Below are 27320 nucleotides of genomic sequence, written 5' to 3'. Positions count from 1 at the left end.
GCACGGGATTACACCATAAATTTGTGATTTATTGAGAAAGCAATAAACTCAAGATTTAGTTGAAACAGTTTCTATAATTTGTTCAGTGTTGAGTTTGCACTGATCGATACTTATGCTATTCATTGTTGTAATCATATGCCTTGATTTGTAAAGTTTTAAAGTAATTAATAATAATAAAAAAGTTTCTTAATTTTAGTCATACTCATACTCAGTGCCGCAGCGCGTCACCGATTTTACCTCAGTGTGTGTGTGCACGCGCTTGCTTTCCGCAGTAACGGTCGCATTTGTGCTCAGCGTTAAAAACAATAAAATACAACATTGGAAGGTTTAGTTTACACATTTTTAGACTCTAGACACGCCTTTGTGGTGTTTTAAGTACTGTTTGTGTTCATGTCAGGTGTTTGAATGGAGGAGCAGACCGTAAACCAACTTGACAACCTGCTGCTTCAGTTAGGTAACGTTAATTAACGTTACCTAAGGTTGCTGTAAATGCGTTTTCATTTATTGTTGATTTTACATGTTTGTTTTACTCTTTATGTATGATTTCACATTAGGTATAGAAACGCAAGAACTTGCTCAGAGGAAGGATGACATCAAACACCAAATACAAAGTAAATCAGCACCAAGCTTCTGTTCTCAAGTTAGCGATATAAATTATTTTAAACGAACCTAGAGGGCTCTCTTAACTTGCTTATTGTTGTAACTGGGCACTGATTTATCCATTATTGGACCATTTATTTTAATGTTGTCCTGAATAAAGAATATGATGATGATATATTTAAAAAACAAAAAGGTCAAGTCTCAACTAGTTATGATCCAAATTTCAAATTAAATTAACAAAAAATTTGGTTTCTGTCACACTTTTAGTGGTTTTACCAACAACGGCCACTAGGTGTCAACAGTTAGCTGCATAATCACAAATTAATAAATAAAAAGAAATTGCTGTCACTGCATTATTATTAATGCAAAATAAGTTTTGAAATATGAAAACTACAATAAATCAAAATGTATCTTGTCAAAATTTTTGAAGATTTATAGATTTATTGTAAAGGATATTAGAATTATGAATATATAATAATTCATATGTATTCCTCTGGATTAACTGACATTTAACAAAATATCACTATATAATTTCTATCCTCAAATGGCCTTGAAATATTAAAACTACATTCTTAGAGCTTTCCAACAATATAGTTTGTCAAGCTATATTCAATATTATAGGATATGTAATAATAAATATGTAACAACACCTGTTGGGCCCACATGTTGGCCATGACATTTTAGAAAATTACTCTTAAGGAGGTTGCACACCGGATGAGAAGCGCATCATCGCGTCATGAATCTAAAAAACACCTGATATGAACACTCTATTTATTTTAGGGTATGTTAAATTGCAAAAGAGCATTAGGAAAAAAGCACACTTTAACTCAGTGGTTCTGAAACTGGGGTCCGCGTGATGGTGCCAGGGGGGCCCCAGTTTTATTGTAATTAAACCAAAAATTAAGCCTACTAACCAACAACACTACTTTTGTATAATTTAATATGATTTGTTTAATTAAAATGTTACATTTTAGAACTGTTTTTTTCTTGGGGGGGGGGCTGCAAAGGAATGGACCGTACACAAGGGGGGCCCTCCCTAAAAACGTTTGAGAACCACTGCTTTAACTGTGTTTTAACTTGTGTTTTAAAGAGCACATGTTTCACAAATGTAAAAAACATTCACAGCAAGCATGAGTGAATGAATCAGCCTGTTTGTTGTTTATCTGGTGTGTGTTTAGTTTTAGAGTCCAGCATTCAGGAGAAGAAAGATTATATTGACACAACCCAGAAGACCATCAAAAAACTCGATGAAGAAATTAATCAGAAACAGGACACTGTAAAGTTCATCAAAGAAAACACGAAAAAGTAAGTCAAAGCGTGAGGCTTAACACAACATATAACACAAAACAACATTTATTACACGGCGCTCTAAAATGCTTGATTCTGATTGGCCAGTCACAACATGGTATGTTATTCCCAGATAACAAACACAAAAATTCAATATAAATATGTATTTTAATAACACACTCTAAAAAATGCTGGGTTGTTTTTAACCTAGGGCTGGGTTGTTTCAAGATGGTTGATTGACAATAACCCAGCAATTGGGTTAAAACAACCCAGGCAGTTGGGTCATTTTAACCCGGCAGTGTGTTCTGTCCAATAGTGACCCAGCCCTGGGTTCAAAACAACCCAGCAATTTTTAGAGTGCATGTATGACATTATATGTTATTAAACATCCTCCTCTTGAAACCTCTTTTAGTGCAGTGTTATCTTTTACATATTATGTTTAACATTTCATAATTTTAAATTATACATGTAGTTTTATTTATATTTGTTACTGATATTCTTTTCTTAAAATGTATTGATGATGAAATTCTTAAAATTGCTTTTATACAGCACCTTGGACAGCGCCACGCTGTAATTTGTGTGCTTTATAAATAAATAAACTAAACTAAACGAAACTAATTATATTTACAAATGATTAAACCAAAAAATGTGTTTGTGACATTTGAATGTCTTGTCTTATATTAAAACCGAAAGTAAACAAGGTTTCCTCGCATAAGGTCTGCATTAATTAAAAATAAGCAAATAAAATATTTAAAATCAATATTTTTAATGTTCCTCACCTTATTTATGAGGTAAATAGCCGTGTAATAAATGGGATAATGTACAGTCAGCTGGTTGTTATCGCAGAAATAAGCCCTGACAGCGTGATCAAGTTGATATGGCCTTAATAAGCTTATTTCTGCCATAACAACCTGCTGCCTATACTGTACATTATCTCTTACATTGAAATTTAAGTGTTTTGATATCATTATATTTCATTTTATGTATCAGTCTCCAGCAAACAGGAAATCTCATGCTTCAATATGAGAAGACACTGGAATCTGAGCTGGAGAAGAGACAGGACAGCTATAATCAAGACATGTGGGTCAAATTTAAAGACAATATGAAGACACAATTATTAATATTACAGTAATACACCAAATCTCTAATCTCTTTTAATAATACATTTGCCATTCAACACTAAAGGAAAATATTCCAGGAGAGAATGGAGAGCTACAGGGATGTGTTTCAGCAGTATAAGGACAGTTACTGTCTTAACCCAGAGGCTCAGAAACTACTTCAGATTCAAGCAGAGAATGAAAAGATCGAGAAGAGAATCAGGGAAACTGAGAGCCAAATAGTGGAGAAAGAGAGAGAGCTAACAGCTGCACTCGGTAATCTGATCACCAAACTATCCTGCTATCTTTATATAAACTTTTTAAAGACTAGTAAAATCTATATTTTCACATTATTTATCTCACATTTATCCAAACTCACGTGGTGTGGTGTTTTAGTCGTGTTGAAGATTTTCAATACAGTGGCAGTTTCTAGTGACCACATCTGTCAGGTTTGATCTATTTAAGCAAATAACATAATATTCATGAAAAATGCACTGCAAAAAAAAATGACTTTCTTACTTAGTAATTTTGTCTTGTTTTTAGTACAAATATTAAAATTAACTTGAATTAAGATTAATTTTCTTGATGAGAAAATTGTTTTTAGACCAAAGATATAAAATTTAAGTGAATTTGTGCTTAAGTGAATTTTTTCTCGTCTTGAATTAAGTGTCTAAGAAAAATCTTCTAAGACTTATTTCAAGATTTTTTTCTTACCCTTGATTTGTTTGCTTGTTTTTTTTTTGTAGGTGTGAATGACCCTATTGTCTCTACTTCTGATGGTGCTGACAGGTATTTTATCATTACATTAGGTTTCGTTTACCAGAGATTACTCACATTCTCCTTATTTCAGTTTTTTTTTCTGAAGTAACCACAGCAATAGTAAGTGTCCAGAATCTGAAACCTTACAAACTGACAATAATGAGTCATTGGGGGAACTGGATTGTCACCAAGACCCTGAAATGCAGGTAATTCTGCTTTTATCCACTTCACTATTTTGCCTCTTTAGCCTTTAGGTGAAATCATTTACATGTACTTTGCAGACACTTTTATCCAAATCAACTTACAATGCATACAGTCTATATTTTTTTCATCAAACCTATGACCTTTGCGTTGGGGTTAGGGTTTATATCATCTTTAACTTACTGTAGTCAGACAGAATGTATATTCATATTATGAAGGTTCACAGAACTGGAAATGCCTGTTATTCATAAATACCCTTTGTATATTGTGTCAGCTTTTGACCAAGAAGACTATAATCCTCTGAACTCCATTTAACCCATTTGTGTTTTTTGGAAGATGCTTTTATCCAAAGTCAATTATAAATGATTGAGCATTTTACGTTTTGTCAGTAAGCTAATGCAAAATACAGATTGTCATGTTTAAAGGTGCCATAAAACTGTGTTTAAGTAGGCAGGCATAGATGAATAATACGAGCCCTGTACATGGTAATTTCATATCGTGAGCCTCAAACATGATTGTTTTGTCCATCTAATGTAAACCAGCCAATCAGAGCAGAGCTCAACATTATTATTCATTACCCTTTCAAATAAGGTAATAATGGCTCTTGTACTTCTGGGGACAAATCCTAGGGTTGTAAATGGACATGTAAAACTGTCTCATTCTGTCAAATGTCAATAAATACAGTTTACAGTAAATGTCATTTTGAATTGTTAACTTTTAGAGGCCTACAGAAGAAACAGATGATCGTGGAATGATTGTCGCAGAATTTTCTGAAGAGAAAGATCGACAAGACATGAGTGAATCCGACACTGAGATGTTTAACTACACCTCATGGCCAAAGTCAGACAGCGTAGAAGGTAATAAATAATCAGGATGTCAGTATTCCAGAGAGTTACTTTAATATAACAATTTTATTCTTTCATTTTAGATCAAATCAATCAAGAAGGCGTTCAGAAACAATCAGAGAAGGGAAATGAGCCGGTAAAACAACCAGACCACATCGGTTTTAATTTTTCATCATGTTCTTATGATATCAGTGTGAATGATTTTCTGCAGGAGGAGAATATGAAGAGTTCATGTGTGGAGACATTAGAAGGGAATGATGAAGAGGATGTAGGGAAGACCAAAGTGGGCGCTCTGGAGGAAACAGCTAGTAAGGGAGTCATCTGTCCACCTCCTTCACCAGCCAGAATGAAAGCTCTGCTGACAACCCCAACCTTCTCCATAAAGTATAAAACCTTCACGTCTATAGATTAAAATCAATCATTGAACAACATTCACAACCTAGATTACATTTAACATTCTGCCATATTTTGGTGTCAACCTAAACTAATCATTATTGAATCTGTTAACAGTAACAGTCCCTACTGCTCACCTGAACAACCTGATATCTCCGAATCCAAATCACCTGCTTTTGTTTTCGCTGCGATTTCTGCTCCGAACACTCCAAGACTGGGCTGTGATTTTGGCATGGGCTCAACAGAAGAGGTCAACCTCAAACACTAGAGATTTATTGATAAAATAATATTGTAGACGGATCAGTCGTTTTATTTTGCTTTTTTTTGTTTTGTAGGCCTCACCATTTACATTTACAAGCTCCTACTTCAGCGACAAGGTATGCGTGAAGATCATTTTGTTTAATGGCGGCTATGTGATGGGATTTAAGTGTTTGATATCTGAATGTGTCGTTTCTGGTAACAGAAGTCACCAGGATCTGGACCAAAGTTCTCAGGTAAAGTTTATAAGTAAATAAAGTGCCGCAAGGTATTTTTGTAGGCAAAACCCAGTAGTGAGCTAGCATTTTAGCACTTCCAGTTCCATCGTCCCAAAGTCAATGGGGTTTTATTTGAACTACTTAAATAAGATATTGAGTTAACACTTTTCTACGAAATAAAACACAGCAGTGATACCCCCCCTTGTAACTTTTCAAAGCTTTAACGTGTCTTTAAAAGGGCGGTTGCTAACAAGTTGCTACATGCATGGTTCCCAGTCTTAGCCAAATGTCAAATTCCCTGACCTTTCACGCTGACTAAAAAGCTGAATTTCCATGACCTTTGTCTAGGATGGCGTGAGCCTGGATAATGTAGTGTACACCATGAGCTTATAAAAATGTAGCTTAAATGTGTGAAATGAATAAACAGTGCCAATAAACAGCTCTTTAGATTGTAGTCTCACTAGAAAACAGCATAGACTTGGACCCGGAAACGGTATAAATAAAAAAACTAAATTTAAAGCAACAAACAAAATTCCTGATGTTCCATGACTTGGATAAAAACAGATTCCTGACTTCCAATGTCTGGAATGGATCATTTAAAATCCCATGATATTCCAGACATTCCATGACCTGTGGGAACCCTGTAGATCATGAATAAAGGTCTCATAAACAATGCAACATGGGCACAATTCCCAACAATGATTCATCCACAGAGTATTTCCTTATCAAGAACATGTTTTTAAAGGAGTTTAATCAAGTTTGAAAGAGCTGTCAGAAGCTGGTGATGTCGGGATTTGTTGGAGACTGTGGTGTAGTTCACTGGTAGCCTAAGCTTAGCTTTTAATTTCTAGTAAACGCATTTTAAAATTCATCTGTGAAGATGATCTGTTGAACAAAACGCATGTAACTTGTTAAACATAGAGCTTATTTTTTTGTCCATGGGAAAAATTAATGGTAAAGTAACAAGCGTCTCACTAACTTCTGGGTTTGAACTACAGAAATAGTAATGCTGGGGAAAGATTAATCGCGTACAAAATAAAAGTTAATTTTTGCATATTAATGTGTGTGTGTAATTATTATGTATATTTAAACACACACACACACGCACGCACGCACACAATTTTTATTTATTTATATATATCTTAAAAAAATTATATATAATATAGAATATATAAAAATATAAATATATATATATATATATATATATATATATATATATATATATATATATATACACATGTACATGTTTCTTAAATACTTATGTGTGTCTGTGTGTGTACGTGTGTGTGTACGTGTGTGTGTACGTGTGTGTGTGTGTGTGTGTGTACGTGTGTGTGTGTGCGTGCGTGTGTGTGCGTGTGTGCGTGCGTGCGCGTGTGTGTGTGTGTTTCTATATACATAATAATTACACACAGAACACACTTGTATATTATGTTAAAAATGACTTTTATTTTGTATACGATTAATCGCGATTAATCTTTGCCCAGCACTAAATAGTTATCCATGTGGCACTCCTGTCCACATAACAGAATCAAAGGAATAAATAAATAATAATGTAAACATGAATAAATGATATTGTAATGAAATGTAACACTGTGTGTTTAAATGAAAGGTTTCTTGTTCGATGAAGGCGAGAGTCGACAGGAAGAGTTTTCATTTTCATTCAGCAATGATAACACACAGCAGAGCTCCTCAACACAGCCGACTACAGGACCTGATGATTCATTTCCATTCACATTCAGCTTTGGAAAATTATAACCACGTAACTATAAATCTCTGTTCGTTAGAAATCATTTGATTTGTCTGTTAGACTTTATGTGTAAGTTAATGATTCTGGTAGTTTCTTGGTAGAGTTTGTTTGTTTCAGGAATAATAACTTATTTACAGTGTTACAGAGAAAACTAAAGAGCAACATTTAGTTAAATGTTATGTTAAAAAATAATGTTAAATGTTATATTAAATGTTTGTATATCTAGTACTGCTAATACAGAAAGATTTCAAAAACATCCAATTTCAATTCACAAGTTTGTTTAAATATACCTTTTATTATATGTTTTAATATATGTACTGTATATTTATTGTACAGTAAATAACACCAAATACTTTTTATTGACATTCAGCTGTATCATTACATTCATTTAACATCTATACTTTTATTAGAGATTTGTAAACAGAAATACTATTTCTAAAATAGAAACAGCTGTGAATAATGTTTACAGTATTAAGGCAACAAAACACATTTTTATATTTTTTTTATCTCACAGTACGATGTGAAAATGGCCATAGACGTATTAATACTGGAGATAAAACACTAAAATTAAAGTCTTGATTTACATTAATCACAGACACAATATTACAGTCACTGATCTGAAGTGCACAATAACAACACAAACATTTAACAATGAAAGCAGCAGGTTTATCTCTCAATGATGAACGTCAAACCTGATTCTCTCATGAAAGATAAAGATTATAAAGATGGAGTAGTTAATTTTGTGGTGAACTAAATCTTTTCAGTAGTTTAAATATCTGTGGAGAATAAAATATCTTTAGTGTAGTACAAGGAATAACAGTGTGTCTATACCAGTGGTTCCAATTTGGTGCACATTAATAGCCTCAATTTTAATATTTATTTCATATTTTTTATACTGGCTTGGTTTATTTTATGTATGTTAACATTTTAAACAATGATAAAACATCAAAAAGTAAAACCAAAAAGTTTTGAGTAGACTATATCAAAAAAGTAGCCCTCCAGATTGTCCACAAAAAGGTTGGAGACCCCTGGTCTATACTGAATGTGAGCAACAGTGTGTTAAAACATAAAAACTTAGGTTGTCTACAGTGAAATTGTCAAAGCATCTCAATATATCCACCAATCTGATGCTCGACGCTGGACACAATACTCTAGTAGTCTTTAAATGCATCAGTAAAGTGGTCACATCATGCTCAAGTTTAGGCACAAATATGGAGCAATGTTTTACTCCTTTAGTGAAGAATCGAGCGGTTATACCTGATATATGTTGGATTGGCAGTGATGTGAGTTTGAATGAGTTGGTGATGTGTATTTAAAAGCCAGTATCTATACTGAGAGAGCGACGTGTCACGTGATTCATCTCTCCGGTCACATAATCATTGAAGGATGTCTGATATTTTGCCAACATCTTCAGCATCAGTCGTAGATTTATCCACCACTGTACCTTAGGCATTCTGTGTCTGCAAACACATTAAATAGTAGTTCAAAATAATGTAGTGTTTGTGTTTACTATCATTATAACTGATTCTACCCAGACAGCAGACGAATCAGGGCCGGATCTGCGCCAAAATCTGCAGCTCCCGTGCGGATCTGGCCCGGAGTCGACTGTTGTCTGTGTAATAAACTACTAGTCATAGCTTTGGACATCTAATAAATACAGACTTGATGAGCATAAGAGACTTCATTTAAAAAAAAAAAAATAGTCATGTTTCCAAACTTTTGGGTGTTTTTTTGGTTTTTGGTACTTTTTTAATCATCTCACATAAATGTTTTCTCAGTCAGTGTATTTGTCTTTATAATGGTATAATGTTGTTGCACACTAGCTTACACACAGCAGAATGAAGTTTTAAACAAATGTATGTAATTTACGTGAATGCATGCAAAGATGGACATTATTTTGTGTGCAGGATTTAAGAAATTATCTGTGCATGTTAAAAGTATGCTGCAAGATTTTTTGTAACTACGTTTAAGTTCCCTGTTATAGGCAGTTTATTTCTATTAATTCCCATATATTCCCATATATTCTCATTAATTCCCATATATTCCCATTAATTCCCAAATATTCTCATTAATTCCCATATATTCTCATTAATTCCCATATATTCTCATTAATTCCCAAATATTCTCATTAATTCCCAAATATTCTCATTAATTCCCATATATTCCTATTTATTCCCATTAATTCCCATATATTCTCATTAATTCCCATATATTCCCATTAATTCCCAAATATTCTCATTAATTCCCAAATATTCTCATTAATTCCCATATATTTTCATTAATTCCCATATATTCCTATTTATTCCCATTAATTCCCATATATTCCTATTTATTCCCATTAATTCCCATATATTCTCATTAATTCCCATATATTCCTATTAATTCCCATATATTCCCATTAATTCCCATATATTCCTATTTATTCCCATTAATTCCCATATATTCCTATTTATTCCCATTAATTCCCATATATTCCTATTTATTCCCAAATATTCTCATTAATTCCCAAATATTCTCATTAATTCCCATATATTTTCATTAATTCCCATATATACCTATTTATTCCCATTAATTCCCATATATTCCTATTTATTCCCATTAATTCCCATATATTCTCATTAATTCCCATATATTCCTATTAATTCCCATATATTCCCATTAATTCCCATATATTCCTATTAATTCACATATATTCCCATCAATTCCCATATATTCTTTGTTAATTCCCATGGAAAGTGTCCAGCCTGGAAAATTCCCAGAAGTTTGGACCCTAAGTACTGTAGTTTGTGTAGTGTTTTTCACAGATGGTTTTACTCACTCAAAATCTGTCTGATCTTTTAGTTCAGTCACAGGACTGAAAGTCAAAACTTTCCTGTAAAGTCCGACCACACAGGCGCTGTCTGGAGCATTAGAAAACACACGACCTGTACGAACACAAAGTATCATTCACTGTCGCTTATTCTTCAACAAAACACTTTAACTCTCATCTCTTAAACACTCAATCACAGTGAAATCAATCTCCATATATTACTTTAAAATAAAACGGCAGCAGCAACAACATCATCATGAGGAAAACAGCCAAATTTCAACGAGGTTTTCGATGATGTGTTTGTAAATGTTTCAGTACCTTGTCTATAAGTTTTGGTCATCTTCTCTGTTAACCATTGAACGGATCTCACTCCCAGTTTAGTGCCATAATTCCTGTCAAAAGGTGTTGGTACTCCACCCTATTAAACACAAGAGACAAAACATACATTATAATAAAAAATTATTATTATTTAAATGTTGTATTCATAGTATTTTAAATAAACGATAGTATTATACATAGTATTTTCTTAAGCGATATTTTTACAGATATTATCACATTTCAGACAAACTACCAATACAAAATATCAATATTTAAACATTAAAAACTAAAATAACTAGTTTCTGGTGTCATTCAGAGCGTGTTCAAGAGAGTGTGTTTCCAGGGTATAATGTAGGACAAGACATAACATATTGATGAACTCTTGGAACCGGCAGGATATTTTCTAATATAACTCTGATTGTGTTTGTCTGAAACAAGACAATCATATACATCGAGGATGGCTTGAGGGGGAGTAAATCCTTGTTTTATTTTTATTTTTGGGTGAACTATCCCTTTACCATTGAAGTTAAATAATGAACCATACAGATGAGGTTATACTGTATGTACCTGTTGGAGGTGTCCCAGAACATTGACCCTACAGTCAAAAACACCTTTGCCCTCAGCGGAGTAAAGCTTGTGAATGAAATCTGTGGTGTACTGCTCATGACACTTCTCATTCCTGTAAAGAGACAAAAGAGTTCACACGTACCGCAGTAAAACACTTCCTAATGTAAAACAGACTTTATGTGTTGGGTTTTGCTTTGTGTTACACCGCGTGTGTGCATTATTTTCAAATAATTTAAAGGACCGGAGTCAATTATTCCTCTTATACCACGGTTACCACAAACATTGCTCTGGTGCCTATTTTTAAGACATTTGACAAGCTAGGTGTGCGGTTATCAGAAACGAATGCATACCCACGGAACATTTCTCAGCCAATCAGAATACAGCATTCAACAGACCCGTGGTATAAATTTTGCTAATATATCAGGATATGGGATGACATCTCACATAAAGCTTTGACTTGCATGTAAACATTTATTTCACTTTGAAGAAAATGCAAGATATTTCTTATATATCGTCATTCATCACAAGATTACCGAGATATGAATTTAGTTCAATATTGCCCATTTTTTTTTTACCGTACCTCAACACCAGACCTCTCTGAATGTCTTTCTTCATCTTCTCGGTCAAATGCTCCACATTGGTCTAAAAACAAAAATATTGACATGAACACACATGGAGATCTGTGAAGCGACATCTTTACGATGCTGTCTAAATGTGTTATTAAATTAAAAACATTCGTCATGTTCTTACATCATATATTTTAGGCAGATTTTAAGTATAGAGCAATGAATCCTGGACATAAATATAAGCTGTTATGTAACACTATAGACTTTTCAGCAGTAACAACATAACCAAACGGCTTTCGTGGAACAAACGTAACTTCCGGTAAACTTCGCAAAGAATCAATAACAACAAAGTCCTTAAGGGTAGTTTATTTATTTTCAACAAGTATATGACCTTAGTTCAAATCATAGCTAAAGCATATCAAAAGCTACACTGAGCTAACTTTACTGTGTAAAATGTGTACTATATAATCTATACAATCTTAACTACAGATCGGCTGCCAAACCTCCCATCAAATATCGGTAATCCATGATCGCCGTCTCAAGGAAATCAAAACATTTGTTACTTTTACTCACCTTTAGGTCATGGATGTTAAACTGATCCTCAAAAATATAAGCTGCATCCGCACCAACAGCGATGCCAGTGTAGGTTGCCAGGTAACCACAGTAACCCCCCATTGTCTCCACCACAAAAACTCTTCTCTTGGTCCCTGAGGCCGACTGCTTGATCTTATCACAGCTCTTAATGAAAGAGAAATGCACTTACATTAATAACTGACTAATATAACTGCAGTGTATTGATTTATACATAGAGTGAGATTTAGTCTGAGCAATGATATTTTACATTTACATGTATGCATTTGGCAAATGCTTTTATCCAATGCGACATACATTGCATTACAAGGTTTACATTTAACCAGCATGTGTCTTCCCTGGGATCAAACCCACAACCTTCTGTACTGCTAATGCAATGCTCTACAACTGAGCTACAGAAAAAACTATATAAACACCTATATAAAACTTGACATAAGCTACATATCTGTTTGTGAAAATGCATATGCTAATACAGATCAATCTAAATGAGAATATATGTTAAGAGTAATGCAAAGCAAATATCCTGAACTCACCGCCATGGCGGCATTTACCGCGGTATCTGCACCGATACTAAAGTCAGTGCCGGGTACATTATTGCTGATGGTGGCAGGGATGATGCACATAGGAATGCATAATTCATCATATCGACCTCTGGCTTCAACCAGCTGTAATACTCCCTCGTATGCCTGGACAAAACATTAAAGAACAGCCAGACGTCATAAATATATTCATCATAAATTAAACAGACAACAGAATAAATACAATATAAATACAGTAAACATATGATTTTAGGTACCAGTGTTTTTGGCATGAAAAGGCTCTCAAAAAATAAAATCTTCTTCTATAGTCAACTTTGTGTTCACATGTGGTCAAGATCGCTCTAATCTGACGTTAGCACAATTTTCTGCTTTTTTGGCTTAAAAAGTTACAAATGTGCACTTTATATTTTATGCAATACAACTTTGTTAGGCATGAATGTTAAAAAATATTATTTTGCACAAAATAGAGGAGACAAAAACGTGCATTTTGATACTTTAGCTGACGTGCTTTGATCTAACCCTGAGATTTAGCCAACATTAGCACACATGTCAGTTCGGGGCAAGTTGTCACATGCTTTTCACACTGGAAAAACTGAACCCCAGTTTGATTTTGATCAATCTAAAGACTTTAAAGCTCTGGTCAATCTCATAATTGATATAGTAAAGTAAATATGAAAGTTTTCAGTACCTCGAAACCACCAATGATCAGCAGGGACTGGATATTATAGTTTTTGAGGTTTTCCACAAGTTTATCCATACAGCTGTTTGGAAGTGTTCTGGAAAATATTAAGGGTACAATAACTAAAAGATATAATTTTATTCAAGTGAAGGATGTTAATGCTACAGTACTTTTTTTTTTAAGTGACAAACCGTTTGGTTCCCAGTAGAGATCCACCCTGCCCAGTCCAACCAGCCACCTCATGCCATAACACTTTATTTATCTAAAACAGCGTGACATAGTTATTATTCATACCTATAAACACAGAGACACATCAACATATAGACAAAATCAATACACAGTGGTGTAGTGGTGCCTAAAGAAGTGGGTGAACTCTTAAATCATGCCCCCATTTTTTTAAAAAGTAGAAGTGGGTATATCCCATCAAATAAAGAAGTGGGCATACTCCATATATATACCCTGCACTACACCACTGAATACACATAACCTGTTCTTGACATCTGTCATATTTATGTAAATGATCAAAGTCTGATATTAAATGTGTTTGCAGTTTGTTACACCACAAAAAAATGTGTTACTATCCACCCAGCCAAATTTGAATGATAAAAATCCCTAAATAAGTTATCAAAAATAGGCAGGCTGCCTTCTCTCTCAACCTTCAAATAGGGCTACAACCTGAATGGATGGTCGAATTACGGGTGTTAGGGGCGGGGCCATGAGCGGTGGCTCCAGTGCATCACTGAGCCACCATTTTAGCCCCGCCCAAATAATCCCGAACACACCGTTAAGCAGTTTCTCCACATTTTTGTAAGTCCACAATTCAGTACTACACAGTCTTTGTAACATTTATAATATTTGGAAACAATTGTCTGAAATTACTTTACATAGACTTATAATAATGAAAATGATTATTTATCGCTCCGTTAGCCAGACCCTCAAATCCATCATTAACAATAAAAACCCGATGTCCTGTGGCCAAGCCGACCCTGACAGCGGAGCGCACGGCTGCGTTCATCCCCGCCGCAGGTGCGCCCACATTCAGAATGGCCATGGAGTATCCGCTCTGTGATGACCACAATACAGAAGATCAATTACTGCCATAAACTAATCTGAATCATTTACCAGTAATATTATATCAACTTGACCATTACGTATCATTGGCAGTAAATTCTTTTGATTTAATAGGTGTGGTTTGGTTGTGAGATTTGTTGAAGTTGATGTATGACCTTGGTCTGAGCAGGCTTCTGATAGGCCAGCAGTTTATAAATGTTCCAGTTGTTCTCAAAGCTCCTGTGAAGAGCATCAGTCATTAAAATCACTTTAACTCTCATAAACATGAACATTTACAGGCCGTGTCCAGATTCCCAGACACATTTAATGACAATAATAACAGTAAAGTAGTTCAGAAACGTCTCTCACCTTCCTCGCAGCTGTATCGCTTCTTCAAAACGCTTCTCATTCATGGCTCTCTGCACCTCTTTAGTCTTCAGGACAGAACATCAAATTCAATCATATCAGAAATTATTTTAGACAAGAACGAAGATAAAACACACATGGGAGTTTATTTAACGTTTATGTTTAGACAAAAGAGTCAAGTGTAAAGGGCTGTTCACATTAAAACCATAACTATAAAAAATATAGTTTTAAAAATCATTTATATTAAACAGAATAGCAGAGTTCACAAGACAACTATAACAATAAAGATACAACAAATGTAGAGGAATATGAATGTAGAGGACAGGTCTGGATTGGCCATAGGGAGGACCAGGAGAATTCCTGGTGGGCCGGTCTGTTTCTTTTCTGGTGTTGTCATGCCACCGGGTTAAAGGTTGCTGTCCCTAGGCTGCCAGCACTTATCCAGACCCATTCTCCTAATTTGAGGGGTTTAACAATTTAAACACGGGACGCTTCTGCTTTTCAAAGGGTCTATAAATCATATTTTTTAAAATCTTTTTGTAACAATGAACCGTCTATGAATAGTCATTATTTATTGTCTATTGCAAGAGTAACAAAAATCTATTTGATGCAAAACTCGACAGTTTATTAGTAAAAAATAAGCTTCATATGAATATGATGTTTAGTCAAGAAAAACAAAATGTTGAATGTCCATATTTGTTCTTTTTTGACAGAAGGTTGACCTACCTTACATTATTTGGAAATATACATGATCGAAGTACTAAAAAATTAAGATAAGGATTTTTATTTTTCCATCTGTTTCCCCTGCATTCTTGACTAATCTTGCTTGCGTATCAAGCGTTTTCAAACTTTTTCAACCCAACAGGTAATTCTCAAGAAATATAGGGGAAACACAAAGACATTTGTTCCCTTTCAGTGGTTTTTGAATAAGTTTACTTGAATAATATTAATACCTTATGGTAGGGCTGCATGGTTATAGCAAAAATCATAATTGTTTAGGCGTCTGTTTTTGCACTAAATTGTAAATGATATATTTGAAAATAAAATGAATTGCAAGGCTGCAGAGAACAGTGCACTGGACTACTGAAGATTTAATAATATTACTTTAATATAGAGACAGAGCGCATTTATGCTATTTAAAAACCATGCCCCCGAGGGGAAACAATCCATCTGTCTCCATTGACTTTGTATTGCGAGAGGCCTCCTCCTTGTCATTTTTGGCTTATAACAAAAAACAGAATAATGCCTAAAAGCTGCTGTGTGACAAGATGTACAGCTAACAAGCCAAAAAACCCAGAAATAAGTTTTTATAAGCTACCGAGCTGTAAAACCCAGGAGACAAAAGTGATTCAGTTACGTTTCCCTTCAGTGGGAGTAGTTCTAATAATAGTTTTAATAGACTTTTGTGTCTTTAAACGCTCGTTTTTTGGGGTCGACTGCTTATTAAAACTTATTTCTGGGTTTTTTGGCTGCCGCAATACCACCTTGGTGTGCATTATTTTCTTATAATTCAAGGGCCCGTCGTCAATTATTCCTTACGTACGTAATATAGTTGATGTTATAGTTATCTTTATAATGTGAACGCCCTTAACACATGAGAATGTAAAAAAAGCACACAATGAAATACTATTTGTGTTGAAATAATGTTATGAATACAGGAAATAAGTGATGTCACATTATAACCGTCTCTGGATTACAGTGCTTTCCTGGATATTTACTAATGCCTTACTGTATAACGGTGTAAAGTTTACTGTAGGCATGGGCCGGTTACCTGTTTCAGGGTATACTAGGTTATAAAGAGTCAAGGTTGCAAAAATCACAAAAATTTGCTGTGATATTGTTTCGAAGGTCTGAGCTGTGTTCACACAAAATGAATTAAATCCTAAAGTCATGTAATTGATTTGATGTTTACATTTAATATATATTACAAACGACATTTTTATAAAAAAATAAAAGACTTTATTTTTACCTGGCATACATGTTGCTAAAAATAAAATGTACATATGATAATACAATACAATATCGATATTGACGGTTATCATATCTTCAAAATCTAATTCCGGCCCATGCATAGTTCATAGTACTACAGTATGATATCATTCAGTCTAGTTCCCAGCATGCACTGCAAAAACAATCCACAACATCTCCATAATGTTAGCCACTGATGTTTCTTGTTGTCACATTTGTTTACTTGTTTTGTAATGTTCAGAAATGCCGTGTTGATTGTCACCACAGTTTAGTAATGAGATCTGTGCGTGCTAAACATTCACCCTTCATCTTTACTGTATTATTTATTTTGCCACAGATATAATCAAACCTAGAGTTTTGTTCTGTAACTCTATTGAAACAAACACAGCCCTAAATTCCCAGCTGAAGAAACGTTCATTTTACTGTATGTCTATTTAACACTTACCATCTCCACTGCCTCTATAAGCGGCAACCGTACAGCCTGGTTACCCGACAGACCGATCACACAGGCGGGAGTGTTAGGATCCGCCTCCAACAGGGCCACCACAGCCTCGACACCCAAGTTACTGCTCTATACAACAAAACAGAGTATTCAATAAAAATAAAAAAAATCCCACAAACCAAACATGTCTAACAGTAAAACATAGACATGTTATAAATATTATAACATATCAAAGTCATAAAATGCAAAATTGTTATCGCGTAACAAAAACTGTTGTGAGGGTTTTAAATAAATGATGTATTTACCAGAACCCTGTCAAAGGCTGAAGGGGTTCCACCTCTCTGAACGTGACCCAGAACCGTCACTCGTGTGTCATAACCCAACCGCTCCACAACCAACTACAACAGATGACAGCAGTTTAAAGTCATGTTCAGTAAACCGTCACCAAGAATGCCTGAGTTTACTTCAATATTTTGGATGGAAATTTTTTATTGAATAATGACAAACTATATATCATTGGAAAGGTCTAATGATGCGTTCACACCAGCCAGAGTAGAGGCCTCAAGCGCCAGTGATTTCAATGTTAAGTCAATGTGAAGACGCGTGTCTGGAGGTCTTGCGGTGCGAATGAGGTGTTTAGTGTGGCGTGGTAGACGCTATTCCGCCTTATTCGCGCTTCTAGTGGCGCAAATTGAGCGTTGTCACGGGAAATGCGCGAGATGAAAAATGTGAAATTGGGCGGAAAAACGCTTTGCATTGACCAATCAGGAGCTTTATTTCAGTGGTTTGCATGTTAATTCTTATCGAATCATGACAAACTATATATCGTGGAAAGCTCGAAGAGTGTAGTTTTTCGTATTTCATCATAATTTTTTTAAAATTATGACGTAGTGAGAGTCAGTTTCTAAAAGGTCATGGGCCCACAGGTGGGCGCACAGTGTTTTTACATATTTATAACACTAATACCCTATTCTAAACCTAAACATCTTCAAAACTATATATATTTGGAAAGCTCGAAGAGTGTCGTTTTCATATATTTCACTTTTTCAGTTAGACCTTACATTGTCTTCTTTAAACAAAACCAAGATTAGGCTTCTAGACCAAAAAGTGACAGAGTTATATTCATTAGAAGGTGCACATCAACTTTTCACCCCACACTTAAAGGGTGGGGGGGGGGTGTAGGGGTTAACAGTTAGGGGGTTTGCTCATATTATGCAAAATTCACCCTCTACTCCTTCTTTAATCCCCATTAAACCAAAGCAGTCTCTTTAGACATGCCGTTTTGATTATCTTGTTAATGTGATGTCACACAAACAAAGCCCACCCACAGCAACTGACTGATTGGTTGTTTTACCCAAAATCTTTCCTAAATGTGTTTGTTAGCAGGTTGTAGTGGCTAAAGATACAATGATCTCAGACTGTATTCACATGAATCAGATCTATTTGAACTGAAAGCGCTCACTGTCTGTGTGTAAGGGAGTGAGGAGCTGTAGCTCATTTGCATTTAAAGGTACAGACACGCTCCCAAAAGGTTATGTTGGAGATGCTATAATAAATGATGAAGATGTTGACTCACATCTTTGACATAGTTGGATGTGATGGGTTCACCGCTTCTGTTGATGGCTCCTTCAGCAATGATGACGATGTTGAGTCTGGATCCTTTACTGCGACTCTCTCCCAGTCGAGCACACATGCGCTCCTCCCATCCGTCCTCAGGAGGAGCTTCTGGAATAAACAGCCAATCAGCTCCAGACGCCAGGGCTGAAACCAAAGCCAGGTATCTACACAAAAAACAAGTGTGTGCAGTTAATAAGATGTCATGAATGGTTGCTAGGTGGTTGCTATGGTGTTCATAGTGGTTGCTAGGGTGTCAAGATTAGTTGCTAAAGTGTTCAGGGCAGTTGCTAGGTTGTCCGGAGGGTTCAGGTCGGTTGCTAGGGTGTCAGAAGCAGTTGCTAGATGGTTGCTAAGATGAACAGGGCGATTGCCAGGGTGTCAGGAGCATTCAGGGTGGTTGTTATGTCAGGAGCAGTTACTAGGTGGTGACTAAGGTGTTTAGGGCGGTTACCAGGGTGTCAGGAGCATTCAGGGTGATTGCTAGGGTGTCAGAAGCGGTTACTAGGTGGTTGCTAAGGTGTACAGGGCAGTTGCTAGGGTGTCAGGAACATTCAGGGTGGTTGCTATGTCAGGAGCAGTTACTAGGTGGTTGCTAAGGTGTTCAGGGTGGTTACAAGGGTGTCAGGAGCAGTTGCTAGGGTGTCAGGAGCATTCAGGGTGGTTGCTAGGGTGTCAGAAGCAGTTACATGGTGGTTGTTAAGGTGTACAGGGCAGTTTCCAGGGTGTCAGGAGCAATTGTTTAGTATTTGTTAGATTGTTCAGGGTGGTTGCTATGTCAGGAGCAATTACAGGGTGGTTGCTAAGATGTTCAGGGCGATTGCCAGGGTGTCAGGAGCATTCAGGGTGGTTGTTATGTCAGGAGCAGTTACTAGGTGGTGACTAAGGTGTTTAGGGCAGTTACCAGGGTGTCAGGAGCATTCAGGGTGATTGCTAGGGTGTCAGAAGCGGTTACTAGGTGGTTGCTAAGGTGAACAGGGCAGTTGCTAGGGTGTCAGGAACATTCAGGGTGGTTGCTATGTCAGGAGCAGTTACTAGGTGGTTGCTAAGGTGTTCAGGGTGGTTACAAGGGTGTCAGGAGCAGTTGCTAGGGTGTCAGGAGCATTCAGGGCAGTTGCTAGGTTGTCCGGAGGGTTCAGGTCGGTTGCTAGGGTGTCAGAAGCAGTTGCTAGATGGTTGCTAAGATGAACAGGGCAGTTGCCAGGGTGTCGAGAACATGCAGGGTGGTTGTTATGTCAGGAGCAGTTACTAGGTGGTGGCTAAGGTGTTTAGGGCGGTTACCAGGGTGTCAGGAGCATTCAGGGTGATTGCTAGGGTGTCAGAAGCGGTTACTAGGTGGTTGCTAAGGTGTACAGGGCAGTTGCTAGGGTGTCAGGAGCATTCAGGGTGGTTGTTATGTCAGGAGCAGTTACTAGGTGGTGGCTAAGGTGTTTAAGGCAGTTACCAGGGTGTCAGGAGCATTCAGGGTGATTGCTAGGGTGTCAGAAGCGGTTACTAGGTGGTTGCTAAGGTGTACAGGGCAGTTGCTAGGGTGTCAGGAACATTCAGGGTGGTTGCTATGTCAGGAGCAGTTACTAGGTGGTTGCTAAGGTGTTCAGGGTGGTTACAAGGGTGTCAGGAGCAGTTGCTAGGGTGTCAGGAGCATTCAGGGCAGTTGCTAGGTTGTCCGGAGGGTTCAGGTCGGTTGCTAGGGTGTCAGAAGCAGTTGCTAGATGGTTGCTAAGATGAACAGGGCAGTTGCCAGGGTGTCGGGAACGTTCAGGGTGGTTGTTATGTCAGGAGCAGTTACTAGGTGGTGGCTAAGGTGTTTAGGGCGGTTACCAGGGTGTCAGGAGCATTCAGGGTGATTGCTAGGGTGTCAGAAGCGGTTACTAGGTGGTTGCTAAGGTGAACAGGGCAGTTGCTAGGGTGTCAGGAACATTCAGGGTGGTTGCTATGTCAGGAGCAGTTTTTAGGTGTTTGCTCAGGTGTTCAGAACGGTTGCTGGGGTGTCAGGAGCAGTTGCTAGATGTTCACTGTAGTTGCCAGGATGTCAGGAGTGGTTGCTTAGTGATTGCTAAAATGTTCAGGGGTGTTGCTAGGTGGCTGCTAAGGAGTTCTGGGTGGTTGCTAATAGGGCTGTGCAATTAATTGTTTTCAATTTCAATTTGTGATTTAAACAATTTTCAAAAACATGATAATCAATTATTGCAACAATTATTGTGCGATTAAAATATAAATTACGTGCTGTTGGACCAATGTCTTTGTAAGGCACGTCAAAGGCCCCACTGCTTTGACACGTGTAGTCTATTGCAACACTTAGCTTATAAAAAGGTTATATAAATGCATGTTCTCAAAGTCACAGAGTAATCGTGTTAAATAACCGTGATTATGAGTTTTATCAAAATAACTGTGATTATGATTTTGCCCACAATCGAGCAGCCCTAGTTGCTACATGTCAGAAGCAACAGCTAGGGGGTTGTTCAGGGGTTGCTAGGGTTTTAGGAGTGATTTCAAGACAGTTGCTTAAAACCCATGGGATTTTGTCAAATCTAAAACTCAGGATCATCAGCTTCTTATAAATTGCTGCAATTTGTGTAGTTTTTCCCACGTAGAGTCAATGAGAAGCCAAAGAGTATTTTACTCACCCACAGTGGCGACCCATAACCTCGAGCACAAATGTGCGCTGGTGGCTGAGAACAGAGAAACATCATGATGAAGTGTAAAATGACAGATCTAATATGGATTCAGTGTAAACTAACAGGATATGCGGCCTACGTGCAGCTCTCAGATTACAACATGCCAAAAATAACTGAAGTACATTCCTTCTGTGTCTGAAAGTAAACGGACAAGCTCAGGCAAGAATTCAGTCTATAGAGATTATAAGATACCACTGATGTTTGAAATAATTGTCTATTCACTCATTATATATTGCAATATTACAAAATTGGGGGTGAATTTTAAATAAGTTCACTACGTTAGTAGTTTTTAGTCATTTTAAGTTGTTTATATGATGTCATGACTGATGTCCAGGAAGTTACATCATATGGGGTTAAAACAACAGCACACGTGCTACAACATGAACTCTGTGAAGCATCACCTTCATTACTTTCACTTTTTTAGTACTTTAGTTTTACTATTAAGTTTGTTTCTCTGCAACATTTCATTAGGTTTGATTAAATGACTAAATTAAGTATGATAAATAAAAATCACAATTGATATAAAATAAAACAGTCCCTCACTGAGCAATGGTTTACTTTATTTCTATTCTGTTCGAGATCTTATCTGCCTTTATAATAAATTTAGTTGAAATATCTGAGCCTGACCAGAAAATGTCTGATATCTTTAGTAAACGATGCCTTAAACAACAACAGATACTGGAGAACAGGAAATGGTGACATCGTGATGCTGACCTCGTTGCCGTGGTAGTGATGGCGTCAATAATCTCAGTGATGCGATTAAGGGCGGAGTCAGCACCGATGGTCATGTCCGTCCCACAGAAATCATTATCAATAGAGCCCACCAGACCCACGATGTTCAGATGATTGTGACGTTCGGCTGTTTCTTGAGTGATGCGGCCTGTCGACAACAGCCAGATGTAATGCTGTGTGTGTGTTTATGATCTTCATCAAAATATACACGAGATGTATAACATTTCTGATATCTGTACCTTTCTTCACAAGCTCTTCCAGAAGTCCTCTCCACTCCGAGCGGAAGATATTTGCTCCCGTCAGGCTGCCGTCCCCTCCACAAACACACAGGTTTGAGATGCCTCGCTTTACCAGGTTAAAGGCTCCAGCTAAACGTCCCTCACGCGTGGTGAAGGCTTTACAGCGAGCGCTGCCGATCACCGTCCCACCCTGAGCAAAACACACACATATACACCAACATATGACAAACCGTTGTGCAGCAGACAGGTTTATTTACATACAGTAGACGAGATTATAATAATGCTTGAACAAACGTTTGCAGAAATGCACATCAGTGCTGAGCTCAAACAGTCTGCGCATGCATGCATCAGAGAGATTCACCGGTGCCAGCAGCTGATGCATGATTCAGATTCAAGCATTGGTCTACTACAGCATTAAACATGAAGCTTTTAGCACTTAACAATACAAACATTCAAATGCAAAAGTGATTTACACATATATTAACACACAATATCATGTTGTTCTCCAGTGTTCTTTATGCACAACAGAGATTATAATTACTATAATATTGTCATTATTTACTCGACTTCAAACCTGTATGCTATTATTTTTTTCTCTGAAACACACAAAGAAATCCTAACATGGCTATCCAAAAGAAAAAAATCACCATAAAAGAGCAAAAAAAGCTCATGTAACTTACAAAACCTAAATCTACAAAACAGTAAACACAGACCTCATCATAGTAAACTTCATGTTATTAATATTATATCTCTTCTGGGCAGATACACTCACCTAAAGGATTATTAGGAACACCATACAAATACTGTGTTTAACCCCCTCTTTTGCCTTCAGAACTGCCTTAATTCTGCGTGGCATTGATTCAACAAGGTGCTGAAAGCATTCTTTAAAAATGTTGGCCCATATTGATAGGATAGCATCTTGCAGTTGATGGAGATTTGTGAGATGCACATCCAGGGCACAAAGCTCCCGTTCCACCACATCCCAAAGATGCTCTATTGGGTTGAGATCTGGTGACTGTGGGGGCCATTTTAGTACAGTGAACTCATTGTCGTGTTCAAGAAACCAATTTGAAATGATTCGAGCTGTGACATGGTGCATTATCCTGCTGGAAGTAGCCATCAGAGGATGAGTACATGGTGCTCATAAAGGGATGGACACGGTCAGAAACAATGCTCAGGTAGGCCGCGGCATTTAAACAATGCCCAGTTGGCACTAAGGGGCCTAAAGTGTGCCAAAAAAAACATCCCCCACACCATTACACCACCACCAGCAGCCTGCACAGTGGTAACAAGGCATGATGGATCCATGTTCTCATTCTGTTTACGCCAAATTCTGACTCTACCATCTTAATGTCTCAACAGAAATAAAGACTCATCAGACCAGGCACCATTTTTCTAGTCTTCAACTGTCTGATTTTGGTGAGCTTGTGCAAATTTTAGCCTCTTTTTCCTATTTGTATTGAAGATGAGTGGTACCCGGTGGGGTCTTCTGCTGTTGTAGCCCATCCGCCTCAAGGTTGTGCGTGTTGTGGCTTCACAAATGCTTTGCTGCATACCTCGGTTGTAACGAGTGCTTATTTCAGTCAAAGTTGCTCTTCTATCAGCTTGAATCATTCTCCTCTGACCTCTAGCATCAACAAGGCATTTTCCCCCACAGTATTGCCACATGCTGGATGTTTCTCCTTTTCACACCATTCTTTGTAAACCCTAGAAATGGTTGTGCGTGAAAATCCCAGTAACTGAGCAGATTGTGAAATACTCAGACCGGCCCGTCTGGCACCAACAACCATGCCATGCTCAAAATTACTTAAATCTCATTTCTTTCCCATTCTGACATTCAGTTTGGAGTTCAGGAGATTGTCTTGACAAGGACCACACCCCTAAATGCATTGAAGCAACTGCCATGTGATTGATTGATTAGATAATTGCATTAATGAGAAATTGAACAGGTGTTCCTAATAATCCTTTAGGTGAGTGTATAGCAAATGCAGGTGTAGATATAATGTGTCAAATATTCAATTCAGTCCAAAATCATTATTATGAGCACCAGAACTGTAGACTAATACAAATAAACCTTCCGACTCTAAAACTGAAAACATCTCTAATACAAAGCACTCCAGCACATGCAACACGACATCTTACCAGTTTACCAGATTAACAGCACCAACAGGACACAAGATAAGATTCAAAAATGAGTTAAAATGTGCATAAAACATCAACGACACTAAAGTGTATTCAAAGAGACCTGACAACATTTAAACAACATGATGATGATGATGTGACTAAACTCCATAACATCTGAAGATCATTCTCAGTCGTTTCTATTGTATGTTCATACAAGTATGTCAATGAAAAGAGGTATACAGTAATTATAAACATAACCAGATCTGAAATATTTACAGACAACTTTAATTGTCAGTCAGTTTCATTGTGGAATAAGTAACAAAAACACCACCTTTGAACTTTTACATTTAAAGGTGCACTGCAAAAAATGACTTTCTTACTTAGTATTTTTGCATTGTTTTCAGTACAAATATCTTAAATCAAGATGCATTGTTTTGATGTGCAAAATGACAAAATGTTTTTATACCCAAAACCTCAAATTTAAGTGAATTTGTGCTTAAAACAAGGACATTTTTTTCTTAAACACTTAATTCAAGAAAAATGTTCTTACCCCATTGGCAGATTTTTTGCTTGTTTTAAGCACACATTCACCTCAATTGTATATATTTAATTTTCTTAGGTAATTTTGCTCAACAAGAAAATGCATCTTGATTGAAAAATCTTTAGATATTTGTACTGAAAACAAGAAAAAAAAGAAAGTCATTTTTTGAGTAAAACAAGTTATTTAGTGATTAAATGATGTAAGTTGGATAGAATTTCATGTTGACTTTACTTACCAGTTGAATTATATTCGTGACGCTTTGCCAGTGTGCCAATTTAATGTTATCACCTCCATCCACAAGCCCTTGATAACCCTAAAACACATTCAAGAGATAAAACTTGTCACATTATCACATTAACAATAACAGATTTTCCTCAGTGGATGATATATGGGCCAAATACCTCATAAACCAGATAGACCTTTGCTCCCACATAAATGCCCATCCGGGTCACGGCACGGACCGCCGCATTCATACCTGAGAGAGGTCAAAGGTTATTACACATTACATGAACACATTTATAATTGATTATTGCACATGCATCTAAAAAATTAAATAAAGTCAACATGATAGTTGTCATAGTTGAACCTCTAATGGCTCATTGAGGAAACATTAATGGCATTGCTTTGAAGAAACTTTTGTAGCAATTTTATTTTAAAGAGAATACAGTACACATTAGTGGTCGACTGATATTAATTTTTTATGTCCAATCCTGATTTAAGAAAGCTGTTTGGCCGATATGAGCCCAATATAACACAAATGTTATTACAGTAAATAAGAGACTAAGCATTTGTTATGCAAAGCATTTATAAATATATCCTTTTAAATAATAATTTACATACTAAGACATAATTAATGTGGATCCTGTTTGATTAAGTGTGTTGATCGACAACACAACATAACATCATGTTAAAAAGGGAATAATGATTGATTATTTTACTATCTGTCAGACTTTGGCTTTACATTGAGTGGCACTGAGCATCTTATCATTGCAAACAACACATTTAAGTAGCCTAATGGAGAAATTTACTGGCCAATTGAAAAGATGATCAGCTGATGCTGGGAAAAATCCAAATATCAGCTGATATATCGGCCTGTGCAATATATTGCAATCACTAGTACAGATATCTCACAGTAACAATCATTGACAGGAGAAATTGTGCGTATTATAGTTCATTTATGACTGACAATCATTCCTAATTACGAATATCTCACTAAAACAACACATACATCAATTTTAACCTAAATACAATTGTTTAATTTTGAGAAAACTGCATAATTTCACGATCAATAATCTTAAATGTTATATTTTTTAAACTATTAGTAAACAGTAAAGCCACACACAGTTCGTAAATAACACAATATATTAACAAACACATTAAGATGTTTTAGTAAGGTTAGTTTTACATCAGATTGCAGTTTACAAAAGATTAGATGATGAAGATGATGATGATGATGAAGATGCAGGTGAGTTTCTGTTGACATGCGCATTGCAGTATTCCTGCAATATGTTAATGCTACAGATGTTTGTGTTTCATTACTCGACTCTCTATGTATATAACATTATGTGTGTGTTTATGTGTGTGTTTATGTGTTATTGATGTGTACAGTAAACCTTGCGCGTCTCCTCCGCTGGTGAGCAGTGCCATGGCTTTCCCCGCGCCCGTCATTTTCAGTTTCTCCAAACGCGCTGAACTCATGATGATACGCGTCCGGTACCGATATAACGTTACAATGACACGATAAACTATATACTGCCTGGATCAGGATTATTTAATGTTGACACGGAGTCGCTTGACCTTCTGACAGACGGAAGGACGCGGATGTTGAGTGCGCGCACTGAAGACTCCGCCCTGTTTCCTTAAAGTCTACTGCGCGTCTTGATTTATGCTTGTTGGCAAATCATCTGTTGGTCCATAAAATCTCCGCCCTGTTTTCATAAAGTGGGATTGACGCAGGGAAGGCTCCGCCCAGTGGGTTTGTCTCTTTACTGTATGCGTTTCTGTTTCTGTTAGTTCCTGAAATCATCAGCCAAAATAATCAAACGTTTTAAAGGTTGCATCACTACATGTTCACTATGGCATATGTCAA

General features: G+C 36.7%; 2 protein-coding genes across 2 annotated transcripts; one reads left to right on the top strand and one right to left on the bottom strand.

Moving 5' to 3' along the window:
• Positions 1–262: 262 nt before the first annotated feature.
• On the top strand, positions 263–7664 carry LOC129451867 (uncharacterized). Its single transcript, XM_055215340.2, has 14 exons — positions 263–454; positions 555–611; positions 1779–1905; positions 2878–2967; positions 3073–3260; positions 3731–3773; positions 3850–3949; positions 4666–4801; positions 4873–4925; positions 5001–5173; positions 5300–5432; positions 5518–5559; positions 5646–5676; positions 7271–7664. The coding sequence occupies exons 1-14, from the start codon at positions 406–408 to the stop codon at positions 7414–7416; spliced, it is 1368 nt and encodes a 455-aa protein (XP_055071315.2). The 5' UTR covers positions 263–405; the 3' UTR covers positions 7417–7664.
• Positions 7665–7683: 19 nt separating this feature from the next.
• On the bottom strand, positions 7684–27114 carry pfkla (phosphofructokinase, liver a). Its single transcript, XM_073854752.1, has 21 exons — positions 26845–27114; positions 25633–25706; positions 25467–25544; positions 22567–22756; positions 22310–22475; positions 21545–21589; positions 18880–19084; positions 17609–17701; positions 17307–17432; positions 14897–14961; positions 14704–14767; positions 14395–14540; positions 13669–13740; positions 13487–13574; positions 12793–12945; positions 12242–12406; positions 11683–11744; positions 11103–11214; positions 10536–10635; positions 10227–10332; positions 7684–8868 (listed from the first exon to the last, which is right to left on the bottom strand). The coding sequence occupies exons 1-21, from the start codon at positions 26927–26929 to the stop codon at positions 8721–8723; spliced, it is 2343 nt and encodes a 780-aa protein (XP_073710853.1). The 5' UTR covers positions 26930–27114; the 3' UTR covers positions 7684–8720.
• Positions 27115–27320: the final 206 nt, after the last annotated feature.

Source organism: Misgurnus anguillicaudatus, chromosome 17, assembly GCF_027580225.2.
Source record: "Misgurnus anguillicaudatus chromosome 17, ASM2758022v2, whole genome shotgun sequence".
NCBI lineage: Eukaryota > Metazoa > Chordata > Actinopteri > Cypriniformes > Cobitidae > Misgurnus > Misgurnus anguillicaudatus.
The sequence above is the reverse complement of the archived record's forward strand: the minus strand, read 5'-3'. Positions and strand labels throughout refer to the sequence as shown.